General features: G+C 35.3%; 2 protein-coding genes across 4 annotated transcripts in view; both read right to left on the reverse strand.

Annotated features, from left to right (window-relative positions):
* cep170bb (centrosomal protein 170Bb) overlaps window positions 1–13,423 on the reverse strand; it is a 43,863-nt gene extending 30,440 nt beyond the window's left edge. Inside the window, exons 1-8 of the mRNA XM_073816957.1 lie at window positions 13,262–13,423; window positions 11,509–11,643; window positions 5,180–5,269; window positions 4,280–4,358; window positions 2,859–2,917; window positions 2,640–2,754; window positions 732–848; window positions 131–634 (exon numbers count right to left, since the gene is read on the reverse strand). Of these exons, the coding sequence (XP_073673058.1) occupies window positions 131–634; window positions 732–848; window positions 2,640–2,754; window positions 2,859–2,917; window positions 4,280–4,358; window positions 5,180–5,269; window positions 11,509–11,613 (1,069 nt within the window). The 5' untranslated portion in view covers window positions 11,614–11,643; window positions 13,262–13,423. The remainder of the gene's footprint in view (window positions 1–130; window positions 635–731; window positions 849–2,639; window positions 2,755–2,858; window positions 2,918–4,279; window positions 4,359–5,179; window positions 5,270–11,508; window positions 11,644–13,261) is intronic.
* Window positions 13,424–14,656: 1,233 nt separating this feature from the next.
* The window catches only part of LOC141348658 (RAC-alpha serine/threonine-protein kinase-like), a 29,627-nt gene continuing 26,498 nt past the window's right edge, over window positions 14,657–17,785 (reverse strand). For all 3 annotated transcript variants that reach the window (XM_073852933.1, XM_073852932.1, XM_073852934.1), the window contains one exon: window positions 14,657–17,059. In XM_073852933.1, the coding sequence (XP_073709034.1) occupies window positions 16,980–17,059 (80 nt within the window). In that variant the 3' untranslated portion in view covers window positions 14,657–16,979. The remainder of the gene's footprint in view (window positions 17,060–17,785) is intronic.

Raw genomic sequence — 17,785 nt, forward strand, 5'->3', positions numbered from 1 at the left:
AAAGTCATATAATGAGTAATGAGGTGTTCATAAAGCACACATATATATTAAAAAACATTAGGCATAGAACATGCATTAATGTGAGTCTCGCAGAAAGTGCCCTGTTATGGTAGTGTAAGATGTCTCTTACCTTTGAGCGTCCGAATATGCATTGCCAAGTCACTCTTAGTGCTGTACACATCCTCACAGGGTGGCCGCCTGCACATCATACTGACACCACTCTGCACAAGCCAATCTGCCACCTTGCTCTCAGCTGATAGAACCTCTGTGGGTGTGACTACCAGAGAATTACTAGGTTGCTGCTGCTGCTTGCTACGCTGACGAGAGGAGAACTTGGTCACATGATCCTTGATTTTAATTTTGCCCGGCATGCAGTCATCAAACTCGATAGTAAAAGAAGCATGACTCTGGACAACTGGAGGTGTAGAAATGAGAGGGACATTTGTGTCTTTGGTTGGGATATCTATTAAATCTGTTGCTGGGGACTTGGGTTGCATATGGAACTCCTTCGTTGGAATTTCAAAATAACTGGGCTCTCTGTGGTACGGGTAGTTTGACTTAGTCTGGCCATCACGGATCTCCTGAACAGAGATGTTAAATTCATCCTCAGCTGTCGTGGCATCCTTTGTGATGTCTGTCAAGAGACACCCACACCAAACTGTAAATATGGTAAGACAAATATCCATATCAATAACACACGAACATGGCCGTAAGGGAGGACAAGTGCTTACCTGAATGACTCTCACCTGACCTTCGTGTTTCATTGTGTGCTTCCTTGTTCCCAGAGTCCTCCTCACCCCACCATGATGGCTGGCCATACAATGGTGTTGGTCGGGGTACAGGTGACTCTGAAGTGGAACAATTACACAGTTGGTTACCATGCTAAGCATAATTTATTCAACAAGCAATTGCTGAAGTATTCTTCCAAACTTTACTTAATCACTAGAACATCAGAATATTGGAGCAGCTCTTATATCTGTTTACTGTAAAGCAAAATATGTAAACCAGTGGTTGACAACAGAGTGCCAAACCTGGCCAGTCAGCAATAATATCTGGCCAGCGCCCACAGCCAGATTATTTTGATAGTGGCTGGTTCTGAAATAAATCTGTCATGACAGCAACAGTTACAATTTAATCAGTCGCCTTTGAATAAGCGCTTGCCGTTCACTTTCGATTTCATGATCATGCGTACTCTGTGTAAAGGGAGCACATCTTATGATATAACACCGTGTCCTACTACGCGACGTCTGGACACATGATAAAATTAGTTTGTGTCCAAACTAGCCACGACGGCAACACTTCTGTTTTAGAAACGGTTTCTATTTCTGCGACGTCGCGGCTGGAACAACAACTCAAACTATGACTGTTATAATCTCAATTACTGATTATGTGCTTTAATCAGTGTTAAAAGTGTCTAATATGTGACATTTATAGCCATACCAAAAGCAACAACTGATAGTTTACTTCAGATCTTGAAAATAAATTTAAGCAAACATATGTTAAAACTGCGAAAAAACAGTGTTTTCCATAACAAAGATGGTATCAGTCACTCACAATATTTAGTTTTAACAATGTTTAAACTTAATGTTAAAACTTTACAGTTTTTCCTCAATCAATTTCTCCAATGCAGTGTTCTCAAAACAATTAGCACAGCGATCTTCTCTTAACCAAACAGTTCAATTTTACTGCAAAATGAAGCACTGCAATTTTTTTTCTAGTAATGCATTTATTAAAAGTTAATATTAACATCAAAGTGTGTTCTCTATCGATTATAAAACACATTCAGCTGTACAGTCGTGGCCAAAGGTTTTGAGAATTACATAAATATTGGAAATTGGAAAAGTTGCTGCTTAAGTTTTTATAATTGCAATTTGCATATACTCCAGAATGTTATGAAGAGTGATCAGATGAATTGCATAGTCCTTCTTTGCCATGAAAATTAACTTAATCCCGAAAAAAACTTTCCACTGCATTTCATTGCTGTCATTAAAGGACCTGCTGAGATCATTTCAATAATCGTCTTGTCAACTCAGGTGAGAATGTTGATGAGCACAAGGCTTCGCAAAAAAAGACATGAGTTTTTTTATATTTAGATAAAATATTGAAGTAATAATAATAATAATATATAAATGAGGTATTATTGTTATAATTAAATTAGTAATACTAATGGACAACATTTAATGTGATGTATTTTATTCCTAAATAAGTTTGCACATGGTTATTGTTTATTCTATTGTAATGTTAACGTGTGTAATATAGACACTTGAGAATAAAATTCTAAGTAATGTTTAGTAGAATAGACTATTTTCTTTTATTATTATTTTTACTATTATTATTTTCTCAATAAAAACTGCTCATTGATGAACATGTCAATGCAATGCCAATAGCTGAACTAAGGCATAAGGATTATCTTTAGTATCTGTCACTTGACCAAAAGCTCAACAGGGAGGGGTTTACAAATAAACCAGGCCACTGTACTGCAGTGTTACAGATAAACAGAGATTAACAAAGGCTGTAATAACAGACAAAGTGTTATGGTCAGATACCTGCTGTACTCCATGTTACAAAGCATTTTGTTTGAACACTATCTGTTATTTTATCTTTTTCTCCTGATTTTGGTCATTCTTTATCACTCTCACCTGTGAGACTCTTGCGTTCGGAGCGCTCTGATTTGGACCTTTCTTCCTGCAGGTTCTGTTGCTTGGTTTCTGCCGATTTTATGCCCATTTGCAGCTGACTGGTGTACTTTTCATGCTGACACATCAGGGGCAGTCAACCAAAAAGAAAAAATATATTACTATATATTACATAGAACATAAAATGGACACATATACACACACAAACAGATAAAACCATACCTTGAGGGCCTCTTCAGGGACTTTATGTTGGCTCTTCTCAAGAATATACACATGTGAATGTGCTCTTAATGTTAAGTCAATACACTATAATAATGTACAGTCGTGGCCAAAAGTTTTGAGAATGACACAAATATTAGTTTTCACAAAGTTTGCTGCTCAACTGCTTTTAGATCTTTGTTTCAGTTGTTTCTGTGATGTACTGAAATATAATTACAAGCACTTCATACGTTTCAAAGGCTTTTATCGACAATTACATGACATTTATGCAAAGAGTCAGTATTTGCAGTGTTGGCCCTTCTTTTTCAGGACCTCTGCAATTCGACTGGGCATGCTCTCAATCAACTTATGGGCCAAATCCTGACTGATAGCAACCCATTCTTTCATAATCACTTCTTGGAGTTTGTCAGAATTAGTGGGTTTTTGTTTGTCCACCCGCCTCTTGAGGATTGACCACAAGTTTTAAGATCTGGGGAGTTTCCAGGCCTTGGACCCAAAATGTCAACGTTTTGGTCCCCGAGCCACTTAGTTATCACTTTTGCCTTATGGCACGGTGCTCCATCGTGCTGGAAAATGCATTGTTCTTCACCAAACTGTTGTTGGATTGTTGGAAGAAATTGCTGTTGGAGGGTGTTTTGGTACCATTCTTTATTCATGGCTGTGTTTTTGGGCAAAATTGTGAGTGAGCCCACTCCCTTGGATGAGAAGCAACCCCACACATGAATGGTCTCAGGATGCTTTACTGTTGGCATGACACAGGACTGATGGTAGCGCTCACCTTTTCTTCTCCGGACAAGCCTTTTTCCAGATGCCCCAAACAATCGGAAAGAGGCTTCATCGGAGAATATGACTTTGCCCCAGTCCTCAGCAGTCCATTCGCCATACTTTTTGCAGAAGATCAATCTGTCCCTGATGTTTTTTTTTGGAGAGAAGTGGCTTCTTTGCTGCCCTTCTTGACACCAGGTCATCTTCCAAAAGTCTTTGCCTCAGTGTGCGTGCAGATGCGCTCACACCTGCCTGCTGCCATTCCTGAGCAAGCTCTGAACTGGTGGCACTCCGATCCCGCAGCTGAATCCTCTTTAGGAGACGATCCTGGCGCTTGCTGGACTTTCTTGGATGCCCTGAAGCCTTCTTAACAATGCAGTGGAAAGTTTTTTTTCGGGATTAAGTTAATTTTCATGGCAAAGAAGGACTATGCAATTCATCTGATCACTCTTCATAACATTCTGGAGTATATGCAAATTGCTATTATAAAAACTTAAGAAGCAACTTTTCCAATTTCCAATATTTATGTAATTCTCAAAACTTTTGGCCATGACTGTATGTAGAGTTAATGTATACAACTCTACAAAAACAAGATCTTAAGCAAGAACTCAAGGTTTCATGCTAAAAAACCTATAACAGCTAACCAGGAAAAAGGATATCATATCCAAAACGAACAATGTCCGACAGCTTGAGGGTTATGTATGTTTGGTCTGGAATTCTCAAGTCGTTCACAAAGGTCTGAAATGGAAAATAAAAATAAATGAAGATGTATTGTTATGTATGTGTTGAGATATGGGAATGTTAGAATGTCAGAGAAAATATTCCTTAGAAAAGAGGAACATCACAAGAAATTTTACAAGAGTTGACAACATTGAGAGTACAGAATCTACAAGTTTCAGAACAATATGAGGTGATTTGAGTGATGACAGAATTTTTGAGTAAATTGTTCCTTTAGGATAGTTTCCTATCCGAACCATACAAATTTTTCTGATTCAAGGATTAATAGATCATATCTATACTGCAGTGAAGACATCTGCAACAGCATCCCAAAGGCATATGTCTATTATCTTTGTCCATTTATTTTCTAAAGCAAGGGTACCATGTACTCAGTTTTTTACACCTATATTCTGAGCTTTTGTCACATTTTGTCACACCAGGCCAGCAGAGGGAGCCTTGCCCCTCACTGACTGTTGCTGCTTCCTCTGCTGCTTCGCTGGTTATTTCCTGTTTGTCTACCATAAATACAAGCTCAGGACTCACACACTCTGCGAAGTATTGATTTGCTGTTGCGAACTTTACCAAGCGGTTTCCCTTGTTCCCGGTTTCCTAGTTTAATTCCTGTCTTGTTTTCTAGTTTCAGTCTTAGTCATAGTTTAGCCTTGTTCCTTGTTTTGTTTCATCGTTTGTTTTCTGTTGTCACTTTGGACTGCCCACTTGGATTTTGACCCACGCCTGTTTTATTGGACTACTCTCTTGGATTATCTTTGTTGTTGCTGTTTGCTGGTGATTTCGACCCTGTCTGTTCGACCCGTTTGTAACACATTTGCTATATTGCTTACCCCATTTAAACTTCCAAGATCCTTGACAAGGTGCTCATCTGTGGCAGGATTATAGTTGATAACAGCATGCTGTTTATCCACACTACGAGACTAAAGAAAGAAAAACATGTTTACATCCGACATCCTTGTTATTCTTGAACCTAACTCCGCTGGAAACGGTAATGTTAGCAAACATAGGTTAAATATTTACAATCAATTAAATATTTTTAAATTTTAAATATTAAAGTTTAAATATTAAACAGGTCCCACATTTCTGCTTAATGATTCTTACCTGTATGTGGCCTAGCAAGTTCTGTGAGTAATAATATGGCCTCACAAGAGTACCACTAAAGTAATGCAGTTTCCTCACAAAGGGAACCAGTATGCAGCAGGCCTCACAGGCGGCACTAAATTAATGTCTTTTAAGGTGTGAGAGTGTCAGATGATTCCTTCCATCTTTTTTAAGTGTCTGAACTGACACAATGTGGTATAGCACTGTCTAATCTGTTAGCTAAGTGCACCTGCACAGTTTATATAGTTCCTTGCATTGCCCGATTAACAGAATCATCAACTTGTTCACTTAGTACCACATATAAACAGATTCTTAAGAGCAAAGGTCAACTAAATAAAGTAAAGTAAATAGTGCATTACAGTATTTTAAAATTGCTTAGACAATTAAAGTTTTTCACATTTGCTAAAACACTAAACCCCTCTGAACCAAATTCAGCCCTAAACCAATTTGTCAAATAAATAACTCTTTCTGTAAAACCTTAAACAAGTTCAGGCATTTTAGACATTGTTTTCAGATTTCATGTTTTTTCAAAACTTTAAACACATTCTAAACACATTCTCACTCACAGTTCACTCACAGACACAGTTTGCTCTGTGATGAACTTGTAAACACAAGAAATCTAAATTTAAGCACAACTGCAACATGGCTGTCATTATAAATATTTGAATATACAAAATATAAGCCAGTTCCAAGTGCACAGATGGCACTGGTGCATCCATCTATCTGAAAGGTACAGAAGAGTGTGAATACGAGCGGTGGAAGAGGAGGACGAGGAAGAGAAATTCAAAGAACAGTCTTTTCAGATTACTGTAAAAAATCATGTGATATAAATATTTTTGAACAATAGATCTTTGCTATCACTTTTTATCAATTTAACACATCCTTGCTGAATAAATTTCTTTCAAAAAAAGAAAGAATAAAAATGTACTGAACCCAAACTTTTGAACAGTTTATATTGTTAGAAATTATTTCTAAGAAATTATTGTTTTTTATTCAGCAAGGATGTGTTACATTTATAAAAAGTGATAGCAAAGACTTACATTGTTCGAAAAGATTTATATTTGAAATAAATGCTGTTTTTTTTTTTTGTTTTTTCTTTACTTTTTATTCATCAAAGAATCCTGAAAAAAGTATCACAGGTTCCAAAAAAATATTAAGCAACCCGATTATTTTCAGCACTGATAATAAATCAGCATATTAGACTGATTTCTGAAGGTTAATGTGACACTGAATACTGGAGTAATGATGCTGAAAAATTCAGCTTTGATCACAGAAATAAATTAGATTTTATATAGTCATAATATTTCAGAATATTACATTTTTTCTGTATTTTTGATCAAATAAACAGCTTAAAAATAAAAATCTTACTGATCCCAAACTTTTGACCGGCAGTGTACATATATATACGCACACGTGGGTGTGTATTTTTCCTTGTTTTCACTTAGGTGTGATTTCTTTTGAGTGTGTGTTTGTTTTTCTTTTTTTATTTCATTTCTCAAAACTTTGAACACATTTCACTTGCTTTCACACACATTTTAATTTGCTCAGTGTTTTCTGCAAAACTCTACACAAGAATGACATCATTTTGCACAGGTTTAACCATGTTCTGTCACGCTTGAGGCAAGGAAGAGGTGAGGATCTAAATGCAGCACAATCTATTAACAAAAATAATAAAAGAATCCAAACAAGGCAAAAATGTGGCAAAGAAATACAGACCACGCAACAGTTTACATAAAGTAAAACGATGACCAGCAAACAAAGACTAAAACACAGGTGTTTAAATACACAGGGTAACTAGACTAACAAGGGGGTGGATCTAATGAACTTCCATTTAAACCAATGAGGGAGCAAACCAAACAGCACAGAGAACAGGAGAAAACAGGAACTACAACACAGGAAACCAACACAGAAACACTGGGAACAGATTCAGAAACAACTTAAGAGTCCTTAAAAGATGGGGAAAATGAGACAGGACTGTTCTCATTTAGAAAACGCAAACACACATATAATTACCTTAAGAATCACAAAATGAACACAAATAGCACACATTTTTCCATGTGTAAACATAGCAAAACTAATGCACACCAGTCAGAATTTCATGATGACATGAACAAGAACACAGGTGATTATGTGTTTTGGAAAATGAATCCTGATAGTGGAAGACAAAGAGGAAGAAGAGGAGAAAAGAAGAAAGAAGGGGACAAGGTCAAAGGTCATTTGTTCCTAATGAAATACAAAGTACTATAGTTGACCATGTTCTTTTGCATTTAATGACTATAAGGAAAGCTGCCCTGCAGGCTCATCTATGGGCTTTAGACTATTTACACATTACAGTTACAGTATATAGTAGCAGTACTTTAGATGAGAGAACTTTCACTATTTTTTGTAGTGATAGATACAACTAATTAATGGTTTGTTTACTGTTACATAACCTCTCAATAAATCCTCTTGTAGCTGCAGGCTTACAGTACAAGATCATCCAGAGCCATATTTACAAAACATCTTAAAGCTAAAAGTAACTCACAACTCGCCAAGTTAGAAGAAAATCTTAAAAATAGTGGCTGTGTCAGTCCTAAATTTAGGACTCTTACATTTTTGCTCTAAGAGTATTTCATAAACCCCCCATTTTACAGACAAAGCTTAAGCCTAGTCATAGACTCAAAGTTAAGTCTGAGCTGTTTCAACTGAAAGAAACTTTGCACTGACTGATCTTAAAATATGTCAGTGCTCTTGTTTTGTCTCAAGATGCACACCAGCAATGTTTTTTATAAGGCATGTTTATAAAAATTACTCTAATGTCCTAACTGAACTATGGCCTAATCCTAGTTTAGTCTAAACCCTATCTGTGAAACCAGCCCAAAGTGTTTTAGCACTAAAACTAGCTCCTAAATCTGTGAAATGTTAGGAGTAGTGTCACTAAGACCACCACAGACTATCCTAAAATGGCTGTTGCCGGCAATCTGCCTCGGAACGTAAACATTTTAGAAGCATTTGATGATTATGAGCTTTTAAAAAGTTATCACCTTTGCTTTGTAGGTTATCCCAACTCCAAAATATCCTTTGATTATATCCTTGTTTTCATTAACCAGTTGGGAAGAAGTAACAGCTGTTCTTGCGTCCAATTTGGATTTATTTTACGTTTGCAAGTCTTATTACTATCAACCATGATTATTCTACTCTGTGAATTAAAAGGCTGTTAATATGCATATTCACTAATTGTTTAAGTAAAGCACCCATTTAAGAGGCTGACAATAAGCTGAACATATACTTGTTTAATTAGTGACACTTAGCCTGTATTTTAAAATCTTTATTTGAATGTGGAAAAAAATATATTTTTAAATCTTGATTTGAATGTGGCAACATAATATTGCACTCTACAATATTTCTATGAACAAATCTCAGACAAGGACCCCTCCCTTATCAGCCAATCACTGTGTGCATAGTTAGTAAGCATGCTGACATCATCCAGAGCAACAAGGTCAACCACAACCTTACTCTTAGCTTAAAGGGGTCACCGGATGCCCATTTTCCACAAGTTCATATGATTGTTTAGGGTCTTAATGAAAAGCCTATAATATACTCAATAGTGCCTATAAAATTCTCAATAGTAGTGTAAAAAAACACCCTTTTACCTTGTCAAAATCAGCTCTGCAAAACATCAGCTCGTATTATTGTATGGCCCTTTAAATGCAAATATGCTCTGCTCACCCCACCCCTCTCTGCCTGGGATGATGAGATGTGATGTTTACTTCAGCCGCATTTAGCCGCATTTAGCTGCGTTTAGCCACGGCGAAACTTGAAACAAGCACATTATTAAGAAAGGTCATTAGCAAAGATGCATAAAAAAAACCTTATACTCACTTCTGCTGTGGGTGAAGCTGCGTCTGGAACAATTTGCACAAACATTGGCACGCATATGTAGATGGAAATCGGCGCTTTCATTTAAAAAAAAACGAAAGTAACGTTAAACCTCTGCGTCTTCAGTGGCTCAGATGTCGGGAGTAAATGGCGACTGCTATTTTCATTATTACATCCAACAACAGAACACCTCAGTCGCTTGTCTGCACCTGAGTCACACAATGGTGATCGGAGTCGGACTGTTTCAGCTCGGTGAGGGCGAATCTAAGGTACGGCTCTCATGTCAATCTACTATCGTGAGAGCGGCCCCTGTCAGTGTGCCGTCACACCGACAAGAAGCTGAGAATGACCTGATTTTAAAAAGGGGATATTACTTTTAAAGATGAAAAAATACCACTGGGTGGATTTTTATCATTGTAGGGTGGTTGTGTACACAAACTGCCAACACACATTAATGTTCAAACAACATGTAAAGTTAGTTTTGCATCCAATGACCCCTTTAAGACTTCTCTCTATTCCTTGGTAAAAGTTTGTCTCAGCAGCTTAGCTAAAAACTTTTACTGCTAAAAAATATATTAAACTGAGAAGAAGCCTGAGTTTTAACAGACCCCCTAAAGTGTGCGATGAGTTTGGTGAGGGGTAACTGAGAATGAATGGGTAAAAGTCACGTGAATGAAGGCAATGCCATCACAATATGACTACATATGATGGGCTATGTTCAGCTGTGATTGGTTCATGCGATAAATTGTGCACAAACACAAGAGAATCAGTCTGAATTAACAATATAATGGCATTTATGGGGAGATTAAAAAGTAAGTAAACAACATTTACGTTTAGATATTACTACAAAATATTAAACTTAAAATGGCATAAAAACATGATCAGTGGGAGTTTTTAGTAAGTAAATATCTTGGTGAAATTTAAAAGTAAATCTCTTTGTCTGTGACCATTATTTACTGAGCTTTGATGACTGATGATCTGAAAAATTCAAAAACAGGTAATAGTTAACAATAAAATAAATATAGCTGAAAGTAAGTTTAAAAAAAAACTATTGTTTAATTTATCACTGCCCTGCGTTATTAATTTAGGAATAAATATAAAATGCTTAAAAACACTTAACTTGATGAAATTCATACTTGGCTTTTTTACATAGATAATTGATTAGATTACTGTAAGCAATACAATGTAAAAATATATAAAAAAAAAAAAATCTGACAGTGTAAGTAATGTTTATTTTACCAAGAAAATGTGACTGGGATATGAATTTATATTTGACTAAAAAAACCTTTGAGGACAACACCGCACAACACTGATTTGTAGCTTTGTTGACCATTTTTCTGTTTCTAACAAAAAATGCTGTTCATATTCAAAATTTAACACATTATTTTGCAGAATTAAATACTTATATTTTAGGGATGCACCGGTTGACCGGCCATAAATCGAAGGGTTTTTTTCCGGAAGTGTGTACGCGGGCCGCGGCATTCGATTCATTCAGAAACATGTCACTTGTGTGGAGGTTTTTCGAAATCTGTGAGCAAGACGTGAAGATTGCAATCTGCAATGTCTGCAAAGGACAGCCACTTTCCTGTGCTCGCTGAAGTTGCACGAGCGTACCTGTCCTCGCCCTGCACAAGCACGGACAGCGAACGTTTGTTCAGCTCAGCTTCTCCCGTGACAGATGAAAAAAGAAACAGACTCACTTGTGACAAAGCTGAGATGCTTCTTTTTGTAAAAAAAAAAACAAGCATTACTTTACTTTTGAAAAGCCAAAAATAAAAGTCTGTTCTGTTAAGAATAATTATTATTTTACATTAAAATGCCCGTTGGCTTACTGTTTTACTTTACTAAAAGCATGTTTTACTTATTAAACTGTATTTAATTTAACATTTTTTTATTTATTTAATTTCAGATGTCAGATGCTATTGATTCAATAGCCAAAGCCAGCTTGGCCTGTTAAATACTAAATAAACATGTTGTTTATGTTGTTTACTTGCATAACTTCTTGTTTTTGAAAAAATCGGAAATCGGTATCGGAATCGGCCAGCTTGCTTGTAAAAAATCGGTATTGGAATCGGCCATGAAAAATCATGATCGGTGCATCCCTATTATATTTGCTGGGCAACAGTTCCTGGTGCATTCATGAATGTGGTTAGGACATGCTTATTATAAACTTCAATGGAAAGGCAAATGAAAATCCTACCTGCAGCATTAGCTCGCAGTCCTCCCGGCCAACAAAGATCATTTCCCGTGGCAGACGGTGACGAGTGCCAGAGCTGCTGACCAGGAACCATGATGTCACGCTCATCTTTTTTTCTCAGAGAAACCCGTTTGCATCCTGTGACATAAACGTAAAAACATGAAAGACTGTATGTTTGTTTACAAGAAATTTGATTTAATACTTTAAAAGAGAACACAGTAAAGAAAACTCAATACTAAATTAAAGTCATGCCAAATTATATGAGTTAAGGATGTCATATTATAAAAGTAAAAATTAAACACTGATAAGATTAAAGGATAGGACTGATCATTAATTCATTTTCACTTACAGGGACATTTCATTTAGTGTATTGTGTTAATGCCCATAAGGACATATTTCACATTATTCTGTTTATAAGAAATGGACTATAAAAATAAAGGTTAAATTCAATACAGTGTAATTATTAGCCTAACCCACTGATTTACACCCTTAATGACAATTCGTTTTGACCCATACTCAACAAAAAATCTAAGTCTATTCTATCTGAAAACCTTAGCTATAACAGGTTAATTTGATGTATTCAAATAAAATCCAGCCTCATCTGTAATAAGATGGGAATTAACCATCATATCTCCATGTTCCATTACACCAGGGAATGATAACAAAATTGTGTCAAATGTAAGATTTTTAAAAAATTAAACAGCACTGAGTGATCTGGTACACAAAAATCTACTGCATGTAATTCAATTAAGGCTTTAAGAATTCACCCTAATTAAGACTGTAAGTATAGTCATTATTTAATCCTTATAATTGTGTACGACTTTATGTACCCTAAGACAGAGCTATCTGTAGACATAACATGTTCTTGTTTTAACTTTTTCTGTTTGTGCAGATGTTGTCCACAAAATGGATGCTTAACCGCTGCATATTTGCTGACAGTGTTAAACACGTTATTAGATAAGACAGCTGTCTAGACATGTTACGTCGGAATAATATTTTTAAGAGGACACTAAGGATATTTCTTGAAAAAGTAGCTGTTTTATAATAATGAGAGCGAGGGATACCTCGTAATTTAGATGTACACAGCAGATAAAAAATATTTAAAGGCCTGTACATAGCCTACTAAGAAGTTGATAAATGAATTTGGGCAGAACATACTTTGACATAATTCATCTTTCATCTGTTCGTCTCTAAGAGACTACAAAACCGTAGACTCAAGCATTTTCGCACAAATCGTTGTTTTCCTGTTTTCATTGTGTTATTGGACAATAGGAGTCAGCATACAAGTATAGTTTTGTGTATTTTATGTTACAATTGTAATACATCGAGCCTATGTCTGCTTCATACGATCACCATAATTGATTCTGAACAGCAGTAAGCAGCAATGATTTGGTGATGGACTGGTCAGCTGTCGCACCTTCTGCTGTCTTTCTCTCTCCTTCTTATTTACATCAGATATTTACATGTGACATCGGTAGCCTATGCTTGAACCGAATTCACGAATATCTAGTCATATTGTGATATATTACGATGATCATATATTATGATGGCTGAATTTCAATGAAGACATTTCTCCGATATGAAATTATTCGCGTAATTTAACCGCATATTAAACTGCTCGATATTCTGTACAAGAAATCGTTATGACATGTAGCAAAAACATTAGCCCTTCTATACTGTGAAATGTGATAAATCTAGTGCGAATCTGGCCTTTTATCTCCAGCCCCTGATGATGCTGAATATCCTCCGACCTTACCTACAATACCCCAGATGCACTGATCTCTCCCAGATAAACAAAAGAAATGTCCTCTTCCGCAATATGATATGCGTTTCCCCGACTACACGATGTTATTTTGCGAAATCCAGTTAAAAGATCGTAGATTCTCATCAGTGTTGTGGTTCCATGTAGACTACACCCTCTCCCGTTAGACACAGATCATGCTGTCATGGCATCTGCGTCCAGCGCCGCCACCGGTGTGTTTCTACAGCAGAATACTGCAACACCACTGAACCACCAAGCATCCAGTGTCCAGTATGAAGACACTGTTTTTTTTCCCCCATTTGATCCAAAGGGGGAAATAAATAGATAAAAAAAAATGAAAAAAGTAGCCTAATGTAGTCAGATAAAGATGGAATGAGCTATTGTGATTAGTTATTGACATTGCACTGGCAGTTAAAAAAATTATTGAATTATTAGATCTTTTTTTTTTGCTAACTTCATATCTGTTTCTTTACCCTGCTGAAATATGCTGGTTAGGTAGGTTTTGGTGCTGGGATGCTGGTTTTAGCTGGTTTATGCTGGTCCTTTGCTGGTTTATGCTGGCCCTTTGCTGGTTTATGCTGGTCTTTTGCTGGTTTATGCTGGTCCTTGACCAGCAACATGACCAGCATAAACCAGCAAAGGACCAGCATTAACCAGCTAAGGACCAGCAAAGGACCAGCATAAACCAGCAAAGGACCAGCATAAACCAGCAAAAACCAGCATCCCAGCACCAAAACCTACCTAACCAGCATATGCTGTTTTTTTCAGCAGGGTAACCATCCAGCTCAGTTCAGAATGAGCAATTGTGATTAGTTTTAAAGAAAATTATTAAATTATTAAATCTGTCTCTAACCGTCCAGGTCAGTTCAGTTCTCTTCAAATAGTGTCTGTGCAATCAAGCCGACAATATTGCTAGAAATTATGTAATATTAATCAATTTTGCATTTTGCTTAGGAGATGGTTTGTTAATATTTTAAACATTTAGGTACACGGCTCTTGTGTTTAATTTGGGAAACTGCAATTTAAACACCACACTTATTTCTTAATTACCTACACCCAATTTTTATGTCAAAACATTTACACATAACTTCTCAACTCAGTGTTTTGAGGAAGATATATGTTTTACCCCCTAGCATTTCTTTATATATACCTAATTTGATCACATAGAGTGCTACAACATTGATGCTACATAAACAGATCTCAAACTATTTTATTAGCATAAATACAGAATAAATACTGTATATACAAATACTGCATATTTTAATTTCCCAAACATGAACATTATTCTTCCAAAAGTGTAAGACACATCAAATATGAGTATATGGTCTTTAATAAAAATAAAAAAAGTATTTTTTGTGACACACAAACGAAAACAAGAGGATATGATCTTTAATGTATTTATTTATTATTTTTATTTATTTATATTTCAAAACAGATAGTACACTATTTTTGTCCCTCGCTCCGCTAAGAAAACAATAACTCAAATAATAAAGCTCATGTTTTTTTAGAGAAACATTCACAACTTGAAACTGGAATGTATCAATGCAAAATGTTTCATTTTTAGTGAAGTAGAAAAACTTTTATAAAATATAAGCAGAAAAAAAATATAGTGAAAATATAGTGATACACTTTATAGACCACCAACCAACATTCAATTATGGACCAAGTCCATTCTCAGGAATGTTCAGTTTTTGTTTTTTTTTGGGCCAAAATGCTGAAATATGCTTGTCATATTATTTATATTTGTATGCAACTCTTAAAATATGCTACATAGGCAAAGAGTAAAAAAAAAAAAAAAACTAAATTTACAGCCTAATCCATTGACCAGTTGTTGACATCAATTAAAAAAGAAAAAAAATTACATAATTTTATCCCAATGTCTTTAATAAAACAATAAATACACTAAAATGAAAGCCTAATAAACTGTTTTGTTGGAATTAACTGCGGCATATTTTACAAAATGAAGGGTCTGAAAACTTTAATAATGCAATTCTTAAATAAATGTATGTAATACAACATTTAAAACAACATAAATATTGGGTACCATGCAACATGTAAACACAAAACTTTTAAATTATAAATCCATGTAGCAAGAATGCTGTTAAGCAAATAGGTTCATCACTGTAAAGTTCATGCAAACAGTATCCTCAGTGGTGCAAAACAATCTACTACACTAAATTTCTTCAGGTAGCTGTTCTGTTTCAGTAAAAATCTGAAAAAAAGTGGATAGTATTTTGGCAAATGCTTTGAATCTTTTGAAAGATCATTATATATAAAAGGGAATCAAAACATTTTTAAAAAAAATAATAATAATTATTAGTCTCCAACTGTAATTAATAACTTATTTGGTATTCAGGTAATATTGTTAAGAAACTTAAAATAACAAAATAATACAGGTTTGGAACAACATGGTGTTGAGTAAATCAAACCAGAAAAAAAAAAAACTAGCAATATGCTCAATAAAGAATCTGACTGAATTTATTCAACCTCATATTGCAAAACCAAACAGAACTTATTATAACTAGTGATACTGTCCACACTGGATGTGGTGCAAATATCCAACAGTAAACTGATGCCCCGTTATATCTTTGGTGTACTCCATGCACTTCTGCTACTTCTGAAAACTGGACGAATGGATCTGAAATGTTAACTTTGTTACATCCAGTGTAGGCAATCTGAAGCCGTTGCTTCAAAAATGTGTTGCCAGGATAATAAAAAAAAACATTAAAATTTTAAATAAGGAACATAGTCATACTGATTTGGAATGACATAGGTTAAGTAAATGATCACAGAAATGTTTAGGTCAAGTGTTCTTTTACAGTTTTTTACAGACGCTAGGACACATTTCTCAATACTTATGTCACTTTTGCAAAACTCTTCACACAATTCTCCTAACCGACTTTCAGCTTGGCAAAGCAGTTCATTTCACATTCAAAATGCACTACAACTACCAAAACACTTTATTCAGGTCTCAAATAAACTCATTCTTCCAGAACACTAGCAAAGGTTGACAGCCGACAAACACAAATTGTCACCCACAAAACAATGACCTAAAAAACACTAACAACATGTAGCATTACACAGTGTTTTCTTGTGTAAAACAAGGACACATATCTGTTTATAATTGCAATATATATTGTTTATAACTGCAATATATGTTACTGGAATGAATCAGACATGATGCAGAATTCATCAATATTTTATGTCGTTTATTTATTTTTATTTGGGTCTATGTTTACATCACAATACAAACCTATTCAGCAGTTGTCTCCTTTTGTAATGAATTTGAAAGAGTAACACCTGTGTAGATGTTCATCTACAATGAGAATCAGCTGTGGCTGGTTAAACTGCATTTTTAGATTTGAAATATGTTTCAATAAAATATTGCTGTTGAATTTTGCTGTCTTATTCAGTTTTGCATTATGTTATTGTTTTGAACATAAGTTTAACAGTTTTGAAAACAGTACGTAAGCATGTGCAAAATGTCCTGTACGTACAAAGATTTTTGGCAGTTGTTGTGTCTGAGTGAGAAAAGAATTCATGAAATTTGAGAGATGTAGTCATTGAATGTATTTTGTGCCAAAACAATGATAATTGATCCTCAGTTTAGCCCACATAGACTTCTGTTGTGCTCACTGTGTGAAGTGTTTTGCAAAAGTGACCTAAGTATTGAGAAGTGTGTCCTAGCGTCTGTAAAAAACTGTAAAGCGTTTCATGCTGTGCCACTGGCAGAATATGAGAACTGAGGAAAGTGGGGTCTTCTATCACTGTCAAAGGACTCCATATTTTCATCTGGAAAGAAAAAGTAATACTTAAAACAACACAGATAAAAACAATGACAAATGTAAAATGTTTTTTTTTTCCTTCTATTTTGATAGAGCAACTTGTACACCGCCACTAGGTAGCGCCTTCGTTATCAACCAATACCTGTTACAGTTTTTCCTCAAGCGATTTGACACTTTTGAAAAAAAAAGTACTTGTTCTCAAAAAAATTAGCACAGCCATCCAAACACAAAATTATCTTACTTTACTGCAGAAAAATGAAGCACTGCAATGCTTTCTAGTAATGCATTTATTAAAAATAAATTTTAACATCAAATCTATAGGTGTGTTCTCTATTGATTATAAAACACATTAAGTTGTTGATGCACAAATATGCTTATGAAAATACATGTTTATTGCAATTCCTCAACAGGAAGTTTTGTTTTGTTTTATATATATGGTGTATATCTAAACAAAATAAAAATTGTTATCCAACACCTGCTATCACCCATGAGAAAAAATAATTGCCCCTTTAAACTTGAAATCAGTTTGTGCCACCTTTAGCAAGAATGGCAAACAAACTTTTCTGATAACTACAGATTAGTCTATTACAGAACAGTGGTGGATTATGTGACCTTTTTACCTGGTGTTCTAATAGCCTAATTTTGGCCACCACTGTATATACACATGTGTTTGCTGGATAGATTAATTATCCTGAATTTTTGATCTTGCCTTTCATTTAGATCTGGAAAAGAC

Source organism: Garra rufa, chromosome 13, assembly GCF_049309525.1.
Source record: "Garra rufa chromosome 13, GarRuf1.0, whole genome shotgun sequence".
Taxonomy (NCBI): Eukaryota; Metazoa; Chordata; class Actinopteri; order Cypriniformes; family Cyprinidae; genus Garra; species Garra rufa.